At 48.8% G+C, this 19,527-nt stretch overlaps 1 protein-coding gene across 1 annotated transcript; it reads right to left on the bottom strand.

Annotated features, from left to right (window-relative positions):
* Positions 1-997: 997 nt before the first annotated feature.
* On the bottom strand, positions 998-19,527 carry STMN3 (stathmin 3). Its single transcript, XM_009502846.2, has 5 exons — positions 19,236-19,527; positions 9,845-9,940; positions 9,201-9,376; positions 7,455-7,646; positions 998-6,948 (listed from the first exon to the last, which is right to left on the bottom strand). Exons 1-5 carry the CDS (start codon positions 19,252-19,254, stop codon positions 6,889-6,891), a joined length of 543 nt encoding a protein of 180 aa, XP_009501141.1. The 5' UTR covers positions 19,255-19,527; the 3' UTR covers positions 998-6,888.

Raw genomic sequence — 19,527 nt, 5'->3', positions numbered from 1 at the left:
TCCCTTCTGCCCTCTCCCCATCACATCCCATTCCTCGGCCATTTTCTCCTTCAGATGATGAAGATGAAGGATCTAACTTGAATTAACTAATTAGAGGGTGACCATGCTTAGTCTCTCTAATGTATCTTACATTTTGTCGTACCAAGGCACTGTCCCCATCTTCCTGAGACAAATGCAGAGGCTTACTTTACTACATCCACTTTTTTTAAGAGCCTGGGTTAGTAGCAAACCTCAGAAAAAAAAGTGAGGAATGCTGCATTTGCTGTTAGGTGATTATCTCTAAAATCAGGAAGGTCACGCTGCAAAAATAGAATTCCTGTTTGTGCAGGCAGCAGTGTCCTGCACACACATGGGAAGAGCATTAAGCTCAGGCTGATACTGTGACGGCTCCAGCACCGTCCTCCCCACTCTTACAGAAGAGCTGCCCTGGGAATAAAAATTTACCGCCTCCTGCTTTCCCCTCGGTTTAGCCTCTCGTACACCAAGGTGGGGGACCCTTTCCACAGCAGCTGGGGAAGTGGCCAGACACCTTCCCCTCCGGTCTCCTCATGGATTACAAACCTCCCCATTTTCAGTTGCAGCTTTTTGGGCATTTTTGTGTATCTGGCCCCAGAGATGTGATTTGGAGCATTGGCCATGCACCAGGTCTCCTGGGTGAGGGTCCCCTCTCCTTGGGAACTGCAGCCCTGCTCCCCCCACCATCTCCAGCCCAGGGGAAAGGCTGGATTGTTTCTCAGGAAAAGGTCATTACATGAGTACTGGATTTCTTTTAAAAAAGAAGCTCACATGTTTTCCAGAACTGGATTTATTGTATTTGTAATTGTCTTATGTTTTTTGATCTTCCTCTGTAAAGACTTTACATACCACCTTTCCTGCCGCAAAGGATGTCTGCAGTACCCTTGTTCAAGCATTTTATTATTTTTTCCCTCTGAGATGGCGATAAGCTATGGACCTCTCCATCTTTTATCCTGGGCAAAAAGTAGACAGATGCTTAAAGTCTATTTTGTTAAATCTTTAGGTCAATTTTCCATTTAATGCATCTCGTTAGTATTCTCACAATACAAAGAACTCAGAACTAAAATAATCCATTTATGAAGAGAGACAGACACATACGGTTTCATACCAAGTTTATTTCTTTTTTTTTCTTTTTTTTTTTCCATAATCACTTCTTTTGCACAACAACAACCTCAAGTTGACAATGAAATGCACGCGGTAGACTGACGGGAACTGGGCAAGGCTCTGTTAGTGATGGAAAGTCCTTCCATGACACCGTGCCAGCTCCCCACCCCGCTGCTCACCCAGCACAAGCAAAGGTGGCCCAGGCTGTGGCAGGAGGAGTGAATCCTGCCCAGGAGGGCAGCCGGGGCGCTGAGCCCTGGGGTTGTGGCTCAGCCCTGCAGCCACGCAGTCATCTTCCAAACCTCCGCCTGCAGCCCTGGGCCAGTTTATTCCTCCCGGGGTGGACAGTTGTGTACCACAACTCAGTACTTTGGTACTTTCCATTTTCAGAGCACTTTAGAGACGCGGAGGCATTGGCTCTCCCGCAGTCCCCATGGGGTAGGGAGTGCCAGTGTCCCCTTGGCATGGGGAGGGGTGGGAAACTGAGGCACGGGGGATGCCAGGGCTAGGATGCCCAGCTGCCCCCCCACACTTGGGTCCCACTGTCCTGGTGGCGGGTGCAGGTGGCCGCCTCCCTGCACCCCGGGGACCACGGAGCACCCAAATGTAGGCGTTGGCCAGTGCCCCTCTTCTGCTTTACTTAAAGACAACTGACTACAAAGGTGGAGTTTATTGGTCTTACTATGTCATCTCATCCCTAGCACAGATATTAAGAAATCTCTAGCACCGTAAACAGCCATTCCCTGACTCATTTCAAGTGGTATAAGAGTGTATGTGCATATTTTGTTTCCACGTATGCATTTCTGTGTGCATGTGCACAGCCGAGTGCACCACCACTGCGAGGGAGGAAAGTAATGCAGCGGGACAGGATTAAACGAACCCCATGAGACAGGCTTTGCAGAGCCAGGGCCAGAGAGTCACACCAGGCTAAGCAAAAGCAAGCAAGCTGAAGTTTACATTATTTTAAAATGAGTAGCAATACCGGCCTACTCCCAAGGTAGGATGCATGCAATCGTGAACTGCCACTGTCCCTGGAAGGTCAACTCAAAGGTAACCCCATGTCTGGGTTAAAGCAAGATTTTTTTAATGACTCAAAAATAAGAAGACAAGGAATAGGCTCAGTCCAGAAGCAGTCTGAGGGGCCAGCATCCTTGAAAGCACCAACTTCCAGACAGAGCTGAGCACATTGCTTTAAGGGCTAATGTGAGCACAGAGCTTTAATTTGGGATATGAGGCCAGTTGTTCCAGCTCTTGCACAGTTTCACTCATTGCCTGGCTGTCGGTCCCAGCTGGGAACTCATTTAGCTTCAGCTTCTCTGTCTTGCTTGAGTCAGAGGCCCTTCTCCAGGAGAGCTCTTTGAAAGGTATATGCATGAACATAATCAATTGTCACCACCTCATCTTTCCTCCCTCACAACTGCAAACGCTCTATCAGTTCGTGGTCTGTGCAGGGATGCTGCCAGCCACCTCGAGGATGCTCTCCCTACCAGGCACAAAGTCTCGTGTTTATATGCTGCTGCAAAAATGTGGCCACTAATTGTCGTTACAAAGCTTGGTTCATAAACATCTACAGGAATCAGTAAAGAACCTCAAGCTCTGCCATAAGGAACGTGGCCCTGGGAACTGGGGGGTTGCAAGCCATGTCTGCAACTGCGGTACGTGGGAATGGACCAGGAATGAGGGAGGCTGGGACAGTAAGGATGTTAGTGAGGATACTTAATTAGTCTCAATTGAGGCATGAAGTAGGCTGCTGCACACAACCATTAGCAACCCTGGGAGATGGAAAGGCATGAAATAACTGTGATTGCGGACCATACCACGTGCCGCGTGTCGGACATGGCACCATGTTAGCTGCTGGCACCAGCAGCACCGTCCCTGTGGGTTTGGAGTGGTGCGGTGGGTGGGCGGAGACCCCTCATCCCCCTGAAACCATGGGAGTTGGGGCACACAGCTAAAGCAGTCACACATTTCCCTGATAGTGTCCAGTGGCACTGGACAAATGTCAAGCTCCCCAGCATCCCTACTACATTCATCTGCACCGGGCAAACATTGCTCTGCTACACCTAAAGTCTCTGGCCCCACGGATGAGGTTGTTTCCTTGGTACAACTTGTCTCAGCAGCTGTAACAGAGCCGGTCCCCTGATATTACCGATGCAAAACTCTCCCTGCACATCGCTGCTCCTCTGATGGAGGAGCTTACCCTGCAGTAAAATGTTTTCCAGCCACATCCACTGACCCTCACAGCACCGACCCAACGGAGCTGAGAAAAATGAGTTTCCCAGTGCTCACACCTGCATGAGCACCGTGTGCCTGGGCACTCTCTTGTGCATTCCTCATGGGATTTTTTGCCAGACAAAGCTATTGCAAGAATAAGTCCCCACCTGAGATCCAGGCTGGCCTCCAGCGAGGGGGAGGAAAGCAGGCGCAGGCACTAAGCTCGCAGCACAAAGGCAGATCCAGGCAAGGACCAAGTCCAGAGACTCAGTAGCTGTTTGGGGAGGATGGTTCTAACCTGCACAACCTGCAACCAACCGCTCCTCCTTCAGCACACACCAAATCTTGCAGCTCCTCCAGCTTCCCCTGGGGCTGCGGGGAACAGCCTGGACTCCCTCACATGAGGAGGTTCGGGTTAACACTAAGTTATATGTACCAGAATGGAACCATCACCTCTATTAAACCTCTCAGCCCTCCCTTCTCCTCCCAGCACGAGGGGCAGCCCATCGTCACTCTCACTGCCCTGCCTGCAGGACTCGGGGGCCTCCAGCTCCTGACTCTGTGATTTTCCAGTTGCTCTCTGGTCTGGCATTGCGCGCCGCAGGCACCCTGCCTTCACCCAGCCCAGGCTCCGACTCCTTCTGAGCCCCAAGGAGGGAGTGAAAACGGTCATTCCTCTTGTTTTAAACTCCTGCTCATGAGTACAACATTTCTGATAATAATAATCATAATAATCATAGTACTAAAAACAGTATTTACAACAAGCTCCAGGTCAGAATTACACACCAAGCAAACACTCAGCACCACAGAGAGTAGGACAGGGTTAATATCTCTCAGATACCTTCTCAGATCCCACCAATGTGGGACACAGACATTTGAGTTTCAACCATTTCTTACACACAAACATTTTAAATTACTTTTAAATTTTTTTTTTAAACTTTTTAAAATTTCTCATCACTATATGAATGAGGTGATGCTGGCGGTGATGCCACGCTCTACACAGATGCTTATCTAAGACAGCTGCTACTATAAACTGATCATTAGCTACTGTTAAGAAATTCAACCCTCAGTTTCCTTCCTCTTTGCCCTAAATCTTATTTTTTTCATCTCTGGGCAGCGCTGGGGCTTTCTAACAGTCCTGTCCTCCCCCCAGCCCAGGTGGAGGGGTCTGGGACTAAGGTAGTCCTTCCTTTTAGGAGGAGAGTGTCCCCTAACATCAAACCGTGGCCATCAAGGGATTTCTCCTGAATCCAGCTGGGACTTCTGGGGACACTAGCAAAGAGCCCAGGATTTGATCTCCACCAGCTGCTACTCTTTGGCTTTCTGTGGGGTTTCTGTGACCATCTGATGCTTACCCCAGGCCATAATCAATTCTTTAATTAATAGCACAGGGTAGACAGAATACTTCAGCTTCTGACAAGACTCAGTGACGATCTCTTTTTCAGAGGGGAGGAGAGGCAAGGGGATCATTACTCCCCGTGCAAACCCCTCATCAGCTCTAGCTCCTTGTCATTGCCTGGCACTGCTGTGCAGAGCACGGTCCCTGCAAGCCCTGGGCTGGGCTGTGCCCATGCCCTGCTGCTGGGCTGACCGTGAACACATCTGCACCCCTGTGCGCTTAAGTTATTCCTCAAGGATCCTGCAAAGCCCACCACAGGAGTCCTTCATCCCACCCACAGAATGGCTCTTTGGAGGCACAGCGTGCAGAGGACACCAATTACTAATAATTAAATGCCTTGGGGCCTTGGATGCCCCTTTGGTTTATTCTGGGGTCTGAGAGGGCAGCCAGGATGGAGGGGCCATCGGGAGCAGTGCCCTGGTGTAAATACCATCTAGGCACCTGCACTGCCCACCTCCCCAAAACACTGCACCATTCTGTTAAAAAAAATAACAACCCAGTAATCTTTATGCACTGGACAGAGTGGAATCCTTGTTACCTTCTGCCTCAAATGAAAGCAGCTTCCACCGCCCCCTCTGCAAAACCTTGCCAGAGGACCATGCCTCTGCAGGGCTGAGTCCCCAGCACCGCATCCTATGAGGTCCTTCTTGCTGGAAGGTGGCCATTCCCTGCTCTTCAGATGCAACATTTATGCTTAGTTTTTCAAGGCAGAAGCAGAGCTAAGGCAAGGTAAGCAGGTCTGTGGATCTCAGCAGGAGGGTGGCAGCCCCTCGCAGTGTACAGTGGCTGTTGGACCTTGGCTACCTCCATAAGCCATTATTCTAGATTAAGAAGTCCATGGGCTTTGACAGTCACCTATCTAGATCAGACATTACTGCCATGCTTGCATGTTCTCTTCTCATCCCTACCTCCACCAAGAGTCAATTTTTTTTTCTTAAAAATAGGCCTTGAAAAGCTAAAGATAGTCAAGGAATCAGCATGGGGACATCTCTTCACCCTTACCACAGAATTGCTCCCATCTTAGCTCCCTCTCATCCAAAGCTGCCAGTCTGGAGGTACCAGGCAGGCAGCTGGCGTGCTCTGCCTCACAGGGTGCTGCCAACAAGCCAGAGCTCTAGGGCTCATCTGGCCATCTCTGGTCTTGGTGTCTGCTCTGTAATGGCACCAAAGAGTCATATCCATCTTTGGAAAGAGGGAAGGATGATTATTCTGTTCACAACTATGCACTGTCTCTATTGAATTTGCTTCCTTACTGATGCTTTGGGAGTGCTGGAGAGCCTGCAGACTGAGCGCCCTCTCCCAGGGCTTGTGCAGAGCTGGGGATGCAATCACTGTCTGTGGTTTTCCTGGGCTGCTTGGCCAAGACGTCTCAGTCCCCACTCTGCCAGGGAGAGGGTGGCTCAGTCTATGGGTTCCTCCAGCCTGTGGCCAACCAGGGCATCAGGTGGTACCTGCTGTGATGGGGACTTGCCATGACGTGACACCCAGCACTGAGCTCTGCGTGGAGACCCTCACCTACTTTCACACAGGCTATCAAAGAATCATCCAAAGATGAGGACTTTGGGTCACTTCCTGCCTGGGTTGGCTCCAGATATGTCCAAGTGATGGGGGGTCCACACACCATGACTCCTGAGCCATCCCAGCCCTCTCTCGTTCCTCTCTCCTACCACTGGCAAACATGGGGTTGTTCCTTGTTCCACTTCACACACAGAAATTACTTCCCGTTATTCTGAAACTGATATTTGGCTCAGAGCAAACAGCAAGAGGAGTAAAAGCCCCGGATAAGAAATCCGTACCTCTGTGACACTGCTGGTTGAATTTATTAATATCTTAATTTTTTTACATCAGTTTAAGAAATATTTTTTTAAAAAAGGACAAAACCCTCCAAAGAAGCTGTTTGATTGGCTGATCAATTCTCTATTTCATGTGAACTAGTTGCTATTCTGCTTAGGGGTCCCTATGATCTGTGAATCCCCACAAGTACTGACAATTAAGGATGCAGAGATAGAGAAGCGTGTAGCTGGGGGATGAACACCAGGGTAGGGGGGGATGGAGAACCGAATGTTGTATCTAGACAAACAAAATAAAATGTGTTGGTTGGTTGATTGGTTGGTTTTTTTAACAGGAATCAGGTGCTAGATGTGTAGAAAAGCCCTTTATCCAGAGATCTCCTCCCGCTGTTCCTTGTTCCTGCGAACTTCAGCTGCGTGCAGTTCCTGCAAAGATGGGAGAGACGACACCAGGCTAACACTTTCTGCTCTTGCAATTTCCTTCCTTCTCTCCTGCACACAGGATTTGCACCAGACAAAAAAATCAAGAGAGACCAGTTTCCCATCCAACACACCCCAAGAACAGTGGGATGCACCTGTAAGGAGCGAAGCATCTCATCTACAGGAGCCTGGAGGTGATGCAAACCTGCAGTGAAGGTGTTCAAGGCTCCCCTCTTCTGCAAAGCCCTTCGGCCATGCAATCCTTGGACAAGGAGTGGGCCTGATCCTGTGCCTTTAAGCTTGCACTTATCGAGATCAGCCAGGTGGTATTTTCTCTACTGACCTTGAATGACACATTCCCTCTCCTCGTGCTGCTCCACAGCCCACTTTCCACCAGCATCAAAACACACACTCCCCTGTGCCCATCGCTCTGGGTCAGCCCTGCAGGGACCAGACCCCAACCCCACCCACAGGCGTCAGCACCCAGCCCTCTCCCAGGGCATCACACTTGCCTTCTCACGGAGCCGCTCCCTCAAGGCGGCGAGATGTGCTTCGCGGATCTCCCTGCTCAGCTCCATCTTGTAGTTGAGCTTCTCCTCAGCCAGGCGGCTGAAGTTGTTGTTCTCCTCCAGTGCCTTATGCAGCACCTCCCGCTCATGTTCCCGTTTCTCTGCCAGCTGCTTCAGCACCTGCGCCTCCTGGGTCTGCCGAGACAAGGTGTTGGGAGAGGTATAAGGCAACCGAAGAGGCTCTTCTAGCCTTCAACTCCCCAAAGAGGGTTTCTGATCATCTCCTCTGCTCAAAACCTCTCTGTCTCCACCCTCCATCCCACGTGGAAGATGCTTTGACACCTTTTTCCTGCTATAGGGCAATGTCTGCTGCGTCTGGTCCTCCAGGAGGGCAGGTGGTGCAAAACTGCACCCACCAGCTCAGCAAAACTGAGGTGACATGTGTGGGTGCAGAGTTGCAGAGTCACAGATTCATAGGATGGTAGGGGTTGGAAGGGACCTCTGGAGATCATCTTGTCCAACCCCCCTGCTTGAGCAGGGACACCTAGAGCTGGGGGCACAGGACCACATCCAGGCAGGTTTTGAATGTTATCCAGAGAAGGAGACTTCACAACCTCCCTGGGCAGCCTGTGCCACTGCTCTGGCACCCGCACAGTAAAGTAGTTTTTCCTCATATTCAGGTGGAACTTCCTTTGTTCCAGTTTGTGCCCACTGCCCCTCGTCCTGTCATTGGGCACCACTGAAAAGAGTCTGGCCCCATCCGCTTGACATCCACCCTTGGTCTTCTCCAGGCTGAACAAACCCAGGTCTCTCAGCCTTCCCTCATAAGGGAGATGCTCTCCACTGGACTCTCTCCAGCAATTCCCTGTTCTTCTTGAACTGGGGAGCCCAGAACTGGACACAGTACTCCAGGTGAGGCCTCACTAGGGTGGAGTAGAGGGGGAGGGTAACCTTCCTCGCCCTGCTGACCACAATCCTTTTCATGCACCGCAGGACACCGTTGGCCTCCTTGGCCACAAGGGCACGTTGCTGGCTCATGGTCACCTTGCTGCCCAACAGAACTCCCAGGTTCTTCTCAGCAGAGCCACTTTCCAGCAGGTCAATCCCTCAATCCCCAACCTATACTGGTGCATGGGGTTGTTCCTCCCCAGGGGCAAGACCTTGCACTTGCTCTTGTTGAATTTCCCCTCTCCAAGTGTGACCTTATTCTTTGAATTATTTCAGCTTGCTCTCCCCTTAGGCACCAACATACGTAACTTAGATATGTTACTTTTACTTCATTTTACTCTGCTGATTTTCTCCTTTTAACAGTTTTCACCAGAAGACATCTTATGTAGCACTTACAATAAAATGTGGCACAGCCAGCTGTCAGAAACACAAGGCTGTGTTTAGGTTTGGAATTTAAGTGCAGTGTGTGACCAACTGCTACACCTCCTGCAGCATTAGCTGGCAAAAACTGTCCTCTGCATGTGATCTGGCTGAGGGGGGCAGAGAGGACCCCATGCTGTGTGGTTATAAGAATGAGAGGACAGTGACAGTCATCAAGTCCAATGCCCTGCCTATACTAGGCTGCAGAACCTCACTCCATGACTCCCATGTCTCACCTGACAATTTATAGTGGAATTTAATAATAAGTGTAAAAACACAATTCCAGGCATTTTAGATTGCTCCTGCTAAGCTAGCTTTAGGGTTTGGTGCAATCAGTACACATCACAGCAAAGACACTGCTTCTACAGGACATCTCGTTACCTTCCTCCTCTCTTCTGCAGCCTCCAGCCTCCTCTGCAGCTCTTCCAGGGACAGGTCCTTCTTCTTGGGGGGGGAGGAAAGGATCGGGCTCTCAGGAGATAAATCTGAAGGGGACTTCAGGATCACTTCGAAGCTCTGGCCTGATGCCCTCTTATCCAGCTGCTTCACCTCCATATCTTTGGGGGAAAAAAAACCAGGGGCTCTGTGGACCTGTGACACTCAGGACAGTGTTCACCTGAGGGCACTGAGATCTTCACATAGGAATTAGGGTGTTCCCATGTCCTGACCTGGGTGATTTTGTTCTGTCTCCAAAATTTCCCTCTTAGTGATCAGCTTCATCCCCCCCAAGTGAATGCAATTAATTTAAATTCACAGCATGATTACAGAAAGTCCATATTGCTGTCAGCATCTTGTATGTCACCCCAGTACGAAGCAGACAACCTCTGCAAGCCGTTCCTTTCTGGGAAAATGTGGGTTACGTTAATAAAATAAACTGTGAAAGGAGACTAAGCAGAAAGACCCCAGGCCGAGACACAGATTGCTGCTCCTGGATGGGATGGCCCAGTGTGCTGACGAGCTCCCACGTTGCCTGCAGAAGCACCATGCAAATGATGCTGTAGCTCCTGCAGGAACTGGTTACGTACCTCCATACTGGTAGATGGTGTTAGGATGGGGCTGGGTGTGGAAACAGGAGCAGATGAGGGAGAGCAGAGACAGCTCCTTCATTTTCTCCTTGTAGGCTGAAAAATATGAAATAGCAATGAGAAGACAGTCTAAAGGCAATGGCAGCTCTCTTTCATGGAGAAACGAAGTAAGTAGACTCAAGGAAACCCCTTTGCAGCTACCAGACTTATGGAGGCTTTTCCAGGCTGCCATGGCTTGCCAAGAAGTCCTAGGGAGTGTCTGTTCTAGAGCAGACTAAATTAGCTGCCAGTGTAGCAAATGCCATGGGAAGACACACAGTAGGGATTTACCACATCTAGAGGTATAAGATTCTGTGCAGGATTTTCCCTCCAAAGGAGCTGAAATGCTGCAGCCTGTGTAGTTAACCAAGTCAGGACAGCTGCCCAGACCCTTTCTCCATTCCACTTCCAGACTCAGAGGTAAAATGACACCCATCAACACCTGGGAACATTGCTCAACCCCTGGCAAGTTCCTGTTTTTTCACAATTCAGCATTTCTGACATCAGGGTGAAGAGGCAAGATGCAGTCAGCTATGTGGAGAACAAACGAGCATTTGAGTGAAGAAATGATTCAGGGGTGCTGCTAACAGGGGGAAGTGCTGTAACCCGACTTCCTGAGGTACCTCTTTCCCTGCAGAAGCAGATAAGGGAGGATGTAAGTGGATTCTATCACCACCTTGGGCCATGCAGACAGAGGTTGATACTGGTCTGCAATCACAGTAAATGCTGTCTCCTGCAAAGGACAGGGACATACACAATCCCTTCGAGCTCTGCTGCTGCGAGTCCTCCAGTTTGCTCAACATTCCTGTGACTGGAGGAGACACTGCAGCATCCTCAGTGATCACAGGTGCACGAGGTGCTGTCCTAATGGCAGCAGCACCCACAGCTTGCAGTAGGTCTGTTTCTGGGGCAATCTTCACCAGTATTTTTGGAGTTTAGCAGATTTCAGACAGTGAACTGGTAGCACACACTTGACAAAGAACCTCAGAACAGAAGGACTTGAATACAGAATGGTGCTCTGACAGGCTGTGAAGTTCTTTGTCACATCAGTGTAAACCTCACACCATCACTGCTATGTCACAGGTCAGCAGCTGACGTCTCAGAGGTGGGTGCTGCTGTCTCATGGATGCTGTGAGGCTCTGCCCTGGACTGGATACTCAGGGGACACCCACACACATGGGGACAGAGTCTTGATGGCTGTGTGTCCTGCCAAACCTGCCCTAAGCCTCCTCACGCCTTTCCTCCACCACAGGGCAGAGGCGTTCTGATGTCCAGCCTTGGCTCTGCCTCTGGATTTCCCACATGTCTTTGTGCTTCTGGTCTTGGGTTGTCCCTTCCTTGCTGAGCTCCTGTTTTGACCTCCAGCCAGAGGTGAATCTGCAACCTGGCTGCCAATGCCACCTTCATAGCAAGCCCCTCCACTGGGCTGGGAAAGGGAAATCTCCAAAACTTTGTGATATGAAAAGGCATTAGAGGCAGAGCAATTTTGAAAAAAATATTATCCTGTGTATTGTATGCCCTCAGGAACACTGCTCAGATCTCCTCCTCTGCCTTCCTGCAGCTACTCGGGTGGGAAAACAGTGGTTTCATATGCCTACTTTATACTTGCATTTATTTTACCTCCTAGGTACCCTTCATCCTAATTAACACCTTCCTTTTGCTAACTGGCAGTCCCTGAAACTCAGATCCAGTTTGCCCCACATTCCGCTTTTAAAATCCTGCCCAGTCCTGCTGTTATATCTCAACTAAATAGGAACAGTTTCCATCAGCAGTGCCAGCCACAGAGCAGGACATCTTTGATTTTGTTCTTAATGAAAAAAACCTTTGGAAAGCCTCTGAGAGTGCTGTATCGTGCTAGAAGTCATAGCATGGAGCAGTAAGCTAATGTATCACATAATGTGCTGTCTGGAGCCCAGAGGAGGGTCCCATGGACTAAATGAGAGACATTATAATTTAACAGAAACAAACCATGCACTGAGGTCGTTGCTCTACCGTTATGTGTGGTCCTGAGTGAAACCGAGACATCAAGCAGATGTGCTGCATCCCTGACCCACCCATTTAATTGTCTCCTGTCACTTGTTACAGAGCACAGTACATTGCATTTCATACTTGAACTTCAGTAGGTCTCCCCAGTACTGGTTTAACCATCCTCTGTGTAGACGAGTGTATGCTGCAGCCCCTGCCTTTCAGGAGGTCTGCTGTAGGCATTTTGCAGCTGCCTCCATTCCACTGGGATCTTCCCTGTCCCGTTTTCCCTTCTGTAGAGCAAACTGACCGTCCCTCTCCGTCAATTAACATGTAAAGAAGTGAGAGGACAAAAGGACACCGCTTCACTGAGCTGCGGCAGTGCTTTAATGAGCTGCAGAAATGCTGTGCGTCGTTCCCCCAGCATTAGAACCTGCAGCCGCACCCCGGCGCCAGCCACCCGACGCAATTAAGCCTGGCATATCTGCTAATATCTGGCATATCTGGCAAAACCTGTCGGCCCCTAAGACTGGCGGGGAAAGAGCCCAAAGACCCCCCAGCAGCAGGAACTGTGGCAGTGGACCGAGACCCCCCGATCCGGCCGGTACCAGGAAGGGTCCGCTTGGCTCTGGGACCCCGGCCCCGGGACCCCCCCGTTCAGCACCACACCGGGACCCCCGCCCGGGAGCTGTCCGTTCAGCACCACGCCAGGACACCACGGAGCTGTCCGTTCAGCACCACGCCGGGAAGCCCCCACTCAGTGCCAAGGCTTCCGCATGAAAAGGGGGGAAGGACCGACCCCCGCAGAAATCACCCCTGATCCACGCCCCGAGAAATAAATGCACCCCTGAACCTCCCCCACCTCTGCCCCAGAGCCAGCGGTTACACCCCTGGGACACAGAAGCATCCACAGTGATGCCCTTGTCCTCATGCGCTTTTTGATCTGACATGTTCAGTGACAAATAGGTGGTACCTGTGTCCACCACACTGTTAATAGGCTAAAATAACAAAAGGCATCTTGTGAGGAGAGGAAGATCCTCTGATTCAGTAAATAAAAGAAAGAAACATAACCTCTGGGTCACTATTTAGGAGACTCTGTCAATGAAGATCAAACCCAAGATCTCCTGAAGCAAGACTATGTCTCAATCACAGCTGCATCAGAAAGGGCATGCTTAAAACTCTCAGGGGTTTTAAGCACCCAGCACTGCAAACCTCAGCACTAAAACTTACTTCAGAAGTATCTGCACTCAATAGATATAAGGTTTTGAGGACATATTTATGTCAGTAGACAAAATCCTTGCACCAAGATAAGATAGATGGCTGGCCAGAATATGACATGGCCAAAAAGCCCCTTCCAGGAAAGACCATACGTCTTCCAGTGCACAAATTTACACATTTTAAGAACAATTAGACAGGAAATGCTGAACTTTTATTTCAGCATATATTTGCATTTTTTACCTCTGCTAAGCTAGTAAAAATAAATTCAGCTTGCACAGAATAAATATTGTTTATGTGTATAAACTAGTACGGATATCCGACTCAGTTCCTAAGGGACTTTATACCAAAGCATCACTTTAGTCTCAGAGGCGCTGTTGCATTGTCTCACTGACAATGAGCTTTGTCTCACTGACAAGTAGAAGATCAGGACAGATTTGGCCAATGCCCTTAATAACATGCTTTAGCTTTTGGTCAGCCTTGAATTGGTTGGGCCGTTGGACTAGATGATCATTGTAGGTCATTTCCAACTGAAATATTCTATTCTATATTAGAATTGGGGTGAAACACCACAAATAACTGAGTTTGTAAACTAAGAAGCGAATAAACTGTAGAAGGTGTGGAAAATGTATCATCCTGTCGTCCCATCCTGTAAAGTGGGGTGAACTTTCATTTTAATGTCTTCATGAGACCTCGGGTAGCTGTTAAGCTACAATCCTATCTAAAAGGTGAAGTCAGCCGCTCAATATTTCTGAATATTTATGCCCAGTAATCAGGAGTCTGATCCTGCTTTGTTTATATTCCATTGCACACCCCATGCAACAATTAATCTTTATTAATTTTTTTTTATCTAGCTTTTCTCTGCACAGTATATATTACATGGGCAAAATTACTTTCTCCCTGTTGCAAGAAGGGAGATTACCTGGGCTTTCACCAAGCCACCAATAGGGTGAGGGTGCTCTCAGCTTGCTTTCCCTTTAGTGACTCATTTCCCGTGCTCCCTCTAGTGCTGTACAGCACATACTGCATTTCCATAACCCTTCTTGCTCCGCATGAGCACTACACGCAGCGTTTATCCACATAAAGTATCTCCAAGCTACCCCCCGGAGACACTATCCAGCTGCTCCCCGAGGAGCTGCAGTGCAGGAGTCGGAGGAATGGCTGGGGACAGGCATGGCGCACAAGCAACGGGAACCATCTTCCCGCTTGCAATATGCCTGCACAGTGGGGCTCACCACCTAGTATTCATTAAAAAGTTCTGTTCTCTGCTTCCTAACCAGATAAAATTAAACTGTAGACTGAGCAGCCTGTCTTTTTGTTCGGTGTTTAATGATGTCCGGCAAGAGAGAATGAGGCCGTTAAGACTCAACACCGATACAGAGTAATTCATAACAAACCAGAGGCCCAGCAAGACCAATTTATATGAATTCAGGCAATTTAAATGGATGAGGCTGGATGTGCTATGCCTGATAGCAAGGTCAAAGGAAGGTTATTACAGGAAAATAATTTTGTTTGCAAAGATAACTTTGGAGAATCAAAAATTGCTTCCATAAAGAATATTATATCATGAAAAAATGAGAACCATCCAATTATAAAGGTAGCCAAAGCACAAACAGAAGGCAGAGAATGTAGAGAAGGTAGAGAATCTAGAGAGCCAGGAACTGAGTCCTTCAGCATGAAGACTGCAATGCCACATACATAACAAAAGCAACCACAGTCCTTGATAAGCCTCGAGAGTACAACAGCTGTAGACATTTTCACCTGCTATGAATCCTACCATAAAAATAATGGCCAGACTTTCACATCAGTCTAACTCACTTCCATTTTCTTGCTCCTGAACTTCCAAAACCAGGTCAGCAAGAGAGCTCACACCACCAGAAAACACTAGCGGTTTGTGGTTTGTTTTTTTTTTTTTCAGACCAGGGGTTGTATCCCTCACTGATGCCGTATACCATCTCAGCTGCTCACCATGAAATTTGAGGCTCAGAAGTTCCCACGGGCAGATGCAAGGGTTACTTTGCCTTCTGTCAGACATATGCTAATCTGTCACCCAGGAATGGTTTCCAATCACCCGGCTCCTTTCCTCCTAGCTTTCATTTGCAGCTCATGAACGCTATATCAAGCCACGTTATGCATAGCCAATGGATTAGCAAACCACTCAAGCTGTAGCACTGGAACATGTGGGCTGCCCTCAGGAAAACAAGCAGGGAAATCCCCTCTTCTACGGGCTCAGCAAGAGAGAACGGCCCAAGCTGTGCAGCAGAAACCCAGCAGCCTGGGCTGGGTGGGTGACTGATTGTCAGGAAGGAGAAGCATGGCCTGGATTGCTTCATAAAACAAATGGAGGAGCTAAATGGAGGCAGCTGTACCAGAGTGTTTGGGGAGTTGGGGCAAACATAGATTCAGACTGTCAGGTCTGAAAGAGACAAAGAGCTACCAAGGAGCTGGGGACAAAGGCAGGAGTCCACTGCCATGATGTGTCAGGTACAGGCACGCTGTGTGACCGGAATAATTTGGTCTCTTTGGATCTTGGTTTCCTATGCATTAGCTGAGGATTATTATACTTACCTATTATACTGTGATATTATGTGTATAAAAACATTCAGAAAACATATGAATCTCTAGTACAGCACTAAACCTGTAGAGGTACCTTGAAAGAAAAAAAGAACTGTTTGGAAATATGCTGAGCAGCTCTTCACCAGTTGGGATGTGCCAAAGCGCTACAGCACATGCACATGGTCTTTGGTTGCTCTCTAGCTCTTCTGTATTTCTAAATCACCACCAAAGACTTGACCATCAGTTTAACTCTGCTCTGGGTAGGAGACTTTTTTTTCTTTTAATGTAGGCTTACACCCAGAAGAATAAAGCCCATGTCAGTAGGGCAACTTGGAGGGGTTAGGTAGGCATGTTGTTTCCAATTAATTCAGGGGTATAGAAGTTTTAGTGAGCTTCAGGTCCCTCCAAGTATCATCATCAAGAATCATCAGCCCCATCCTACATAAGAAAGCTTGAAGCTGCAATCCATCCTGCTGCCTAAGTTGCTGTCACAAAGGTCTTATCTGCAGCCTTCCGGTTGCCACATCAGGCCACTAAATCTCAGCTTTTTCTCTGCAGAAGGAGAATGTGTTCCTCTGATAAAGCAATGCGTTCACCAGATCTGAACCAACGCTGACAGGCTCCAAGAAAGCCCTTTCTTGAGATATCTGAGGGATCCTCACAGACTTTACATGATACCATCAGAGAAGACATGATTTATCTTTTAGAAAGAACAAACATTTTCCAAGAAGTTAGATCCCTTGTTTCAATACAGTGGTTAAAAAAAAAAAATAATAAATGCCTACAATAGGTTCTCTTGGCTTGTAAAACTGAAGTCCCAATAAACGTACCATACAATTCTAAGACCATACACATTCCATCAACACCTGAAGAGAAAGAAAATAGTGATTTCTTGAGAACACAGGAAAGAGATGGAGAGGTTGATAAAAAGGGCTGTGACGCTCCAGCATGAGCAGAAGTGTTGGGACAGGGCAATAGCATGTAGTGTCGACCAATACCGAAGACAGATTGAGGGGATAGCCCAGACATACATAAGTCACACAACTCTCACATTTCAGTGTAGGAGGAGAAAATCTCAGGATCTATCGAGGCACATTTACCACGCCCTGTCGTGAGGCCAGGAATGACAAACTGGTGTTTCCTCTTGGCTCCACCTTCTCAGGCATGCTAACGTCGGAGAAAAGCCCATGAGGCTGTCACCTTACTGCATCATTTCATAATCTCATGTCTCTTTATTCAACCCAGATGCCTAGAAATGGTAGGAAAAGTCACAGTCCTGCAGAGCCCAGCCAGACACCCCTTTCGTGGTGTACACAAGGACAAAGCTCGGTGCAGATGCTGTGGGGAGGAGGTGCAAGGGCTCTGCCCCTGCAAGGTCTGCCCAGCAGCACGGCCAACACTGCAGCTGAGCCTGCACTGAGCATGTGCCACCGTGTCCTCTGCTCTAGCACCAAAAACAACCACCACAGCCAGGAGAAAACGCCTGAGGTACCAGGGAGAAAAGAGGGGTGACTGCTGGGTTGGGGGAAGCAAGCCCCATTTCTTTCCATCCCAGGGATTTGTTTGTTTAAACAAACCCAAGAAAATCTTCCCCAGGGGGATAAGCCCCCGGGCATCAGCTGCAGACAATTACAGCTGCTCTCCCTTCAGCACAGATTTGGTTTTGCTGTGGATAAGGAAGAAATCAAACAAGACTTTTTCCTTAATTTAAGGATTTGCTTGCCTATTTCTCCTGCCATTGCAGGCTACACCCCATTCCTGCTATAAGTGCCATAGGCGATGGGGAGCTGCTGCCTGCAAAAGCAGCTGGGCGAGGCTCAGCCCCACTTCCTCCCTCAGCAAACATTGCCCTATTCTCTTCACTCCTGCCACGGCACTGCTTTCCCATGACTTTCTACTCCTTGCAATTGTTTCTCTACTTGATCTGAGTGACACAGAAGCGTAGTTTCTCTGAAGCACATGCTTCTTCGTGATCCTAAGTCTCCTTTGACAGTAAAACTGCATCTTCAGGAAGATTAAATATGCCATTGGCATCTGGTGGGTTGGGAGGGTGAGAATGCACCAAATGGAAAATGCATGTTATGCCTATGCGTGTTTCACCCACCACCTCGTCCATCTCAAGTTCGATGCAACCTTGGTTTAGATGGCTGGTAAGCCTGAGTCGTCCCTCCCACCCCCACTCTGCAAATGAGGTCCAATCCTGTTCTGTAGGAGAGGAAGGCAGATGGGTGGGACCTCCTGAGCGTGCACTGGCACACACATTCATTGACACAGGGATACTCGCAGAAATATATACAATAGCTGGAGATTTTCTATCATAGAGACACATTTTTTCAATGTGGCTTTACCATCTTTAATTGCATGCAAAGCCCACTCAGGATCAGCGGCACCTTACACCCCCCCACAGCCCTCCATCTCTCTGTCCTTCTCTCCTCTGCATCCCCATGTCTTTTAAAAGGAGAAAGAAATAGAAGATGCACAGCAAAAGACATAGGCAAAGGCCAGTGAAAGAAGCAGGAAGTGTTGTCTTGTCTCCTGGCTGGTTCCCTGCCTGGGGTGGGGGCACAAAGCACTGCCTGCTTTTCCTTTTTGTCTGCTGTTCCTGTTCAGCCCTCCAGGATTTAGCTTCCCCCGCCCAAGCCCCTCTTCATGCACTGCAGAATTCAGAGCTATTTCAAGAGAAAACCTGTTTTTTTTTTTTAAAGACACAGCCCCCCTAAACCCACCCACTGTTCATTGTACCATTTCAGGCTTTTCTTCTCCTTCACCCACATTCCCAGTTTTGGCCATCTGAATCCCTCCTCCCCAGTTAAAAGGGGCAAGACACATCTTTAGGAAACAGCTGGACCGAGGAAGCACAGGATGCTCAGGGCAGACTGCCATCCTGCAGCCAAACCCGACCCTGGCACCGGGCTCCTGGGCAGCCGTGCTGTGAATCCCGTTATTGCTGCAGGAGGGAGGAAGGGCTTCCCTTGCAGCATTTCATTTCATCCAACGCCATCAGAGGACCGCTCCCCTGTAGCCTCTTCTAATGTGAGCTGTGGAAGAAGTCTACCGATGGGAAGCCCTGAGAATACACAGAAACCCATCTAGGTTATTCTGGCTGGGTTTGGGGAATTTTCTAGGGCATTACTGTCAGTCTCTTGCCTGTGGCTTTCTTTCTATTACCCATTTAGGCAATACATGATCTTCACAAAACAAAACGTAATTGCTGATTTCTCTGCATCCAGCTACACAGTGTGCAATTTTTTCTTAGGAAAAAAAAAAAAAGCTGTATCATGCTACAAAAATAATTATTAATTGGCATGCAGCAGCATCTTCTCATGGCACAATGTAATGGCAGCAATATTCTAAATTGGCAAGTTTATCACATGTGTATTCATATTAAAATAAAAAGCCCACCTGCTATCTTGCATCAGAGGGGTGTGTGTGTATGGGGGAGGAAGGGGAACAATGCTGCCATACCAGCTGCCTCCTCATCAGAGAACTCCCCCGAAACGCACAGGAAAAAAAAACCCAAAGAACCCAAACCCTCAGAATAATGATAAAAGAAATAAAACCTGATGGTTCTATAAGCGTGTTGATGACAAGCCCCCCCCAAAGATGTCTGTCCTACCTGAGACGGTGCTGGCCATGCTGCTGCGGTGGGAGCGGAGCCGGTGCTGCAGGAGCTGGAGCGCAGGGAGCTGCGGAGGTGCTGCAATGCTGCGGGGAGGGAGGACTGACTCAGCTGGAGGGGGCTGCAGCCATCCGCGGCAGGGAGAGGCTGGAGAGCCCAGAGAAAGGGAAGGGGTGGAAAGAAAAAGAAGGGTCACTAGTTCAGAATATTAATTAGCGTATCAGGCCTCCTTTCCTGGGTGGCTTTGACGGCAGACCCCTCCCAGGCAAGACTGCCTGCCAGAAACACA

The sequence above is a fragment of the Phalacrocorax carbo genome, chromosome 14 (genome assembly GCF_963921805.1).
Source record: "Phalacrocorax carbo chromosome 14, bPhaCar2.1, whole genome shotgun sequence".
Taxonomy (NCBI): Eukaryota; Metazoa; Chordata; class Aves; order Suliformes; family Phalacrocoracidae; genus Phalacrocorax; species Phalacrocorax carbo.
Note: the sequence above shows the minus strand (reverse complement) of the source record. Positions and strands in the feature narration are given on the sequence as shown.

Excerpts from the sequence above, each read along its gene's own strand:
- STMN3 (XM_009502846.2), bottom strand. Across the intron at positions 9,377-9,844 it reads CACCATCTACCAGTATGGAG|ATATGGAGGTGAAGCAGCTG; the intron begins GTACGTAACCAG and ends TTTCCCCCAAAG. Across the intron at positions 7,647-9,200 it reads CTGCAGAAGAGAGGAGGAAG|ACCCAGGAGGCGCAGGTGCT; the intron begins GTAACGAGATGT and ends TTGTCTCGGCAG.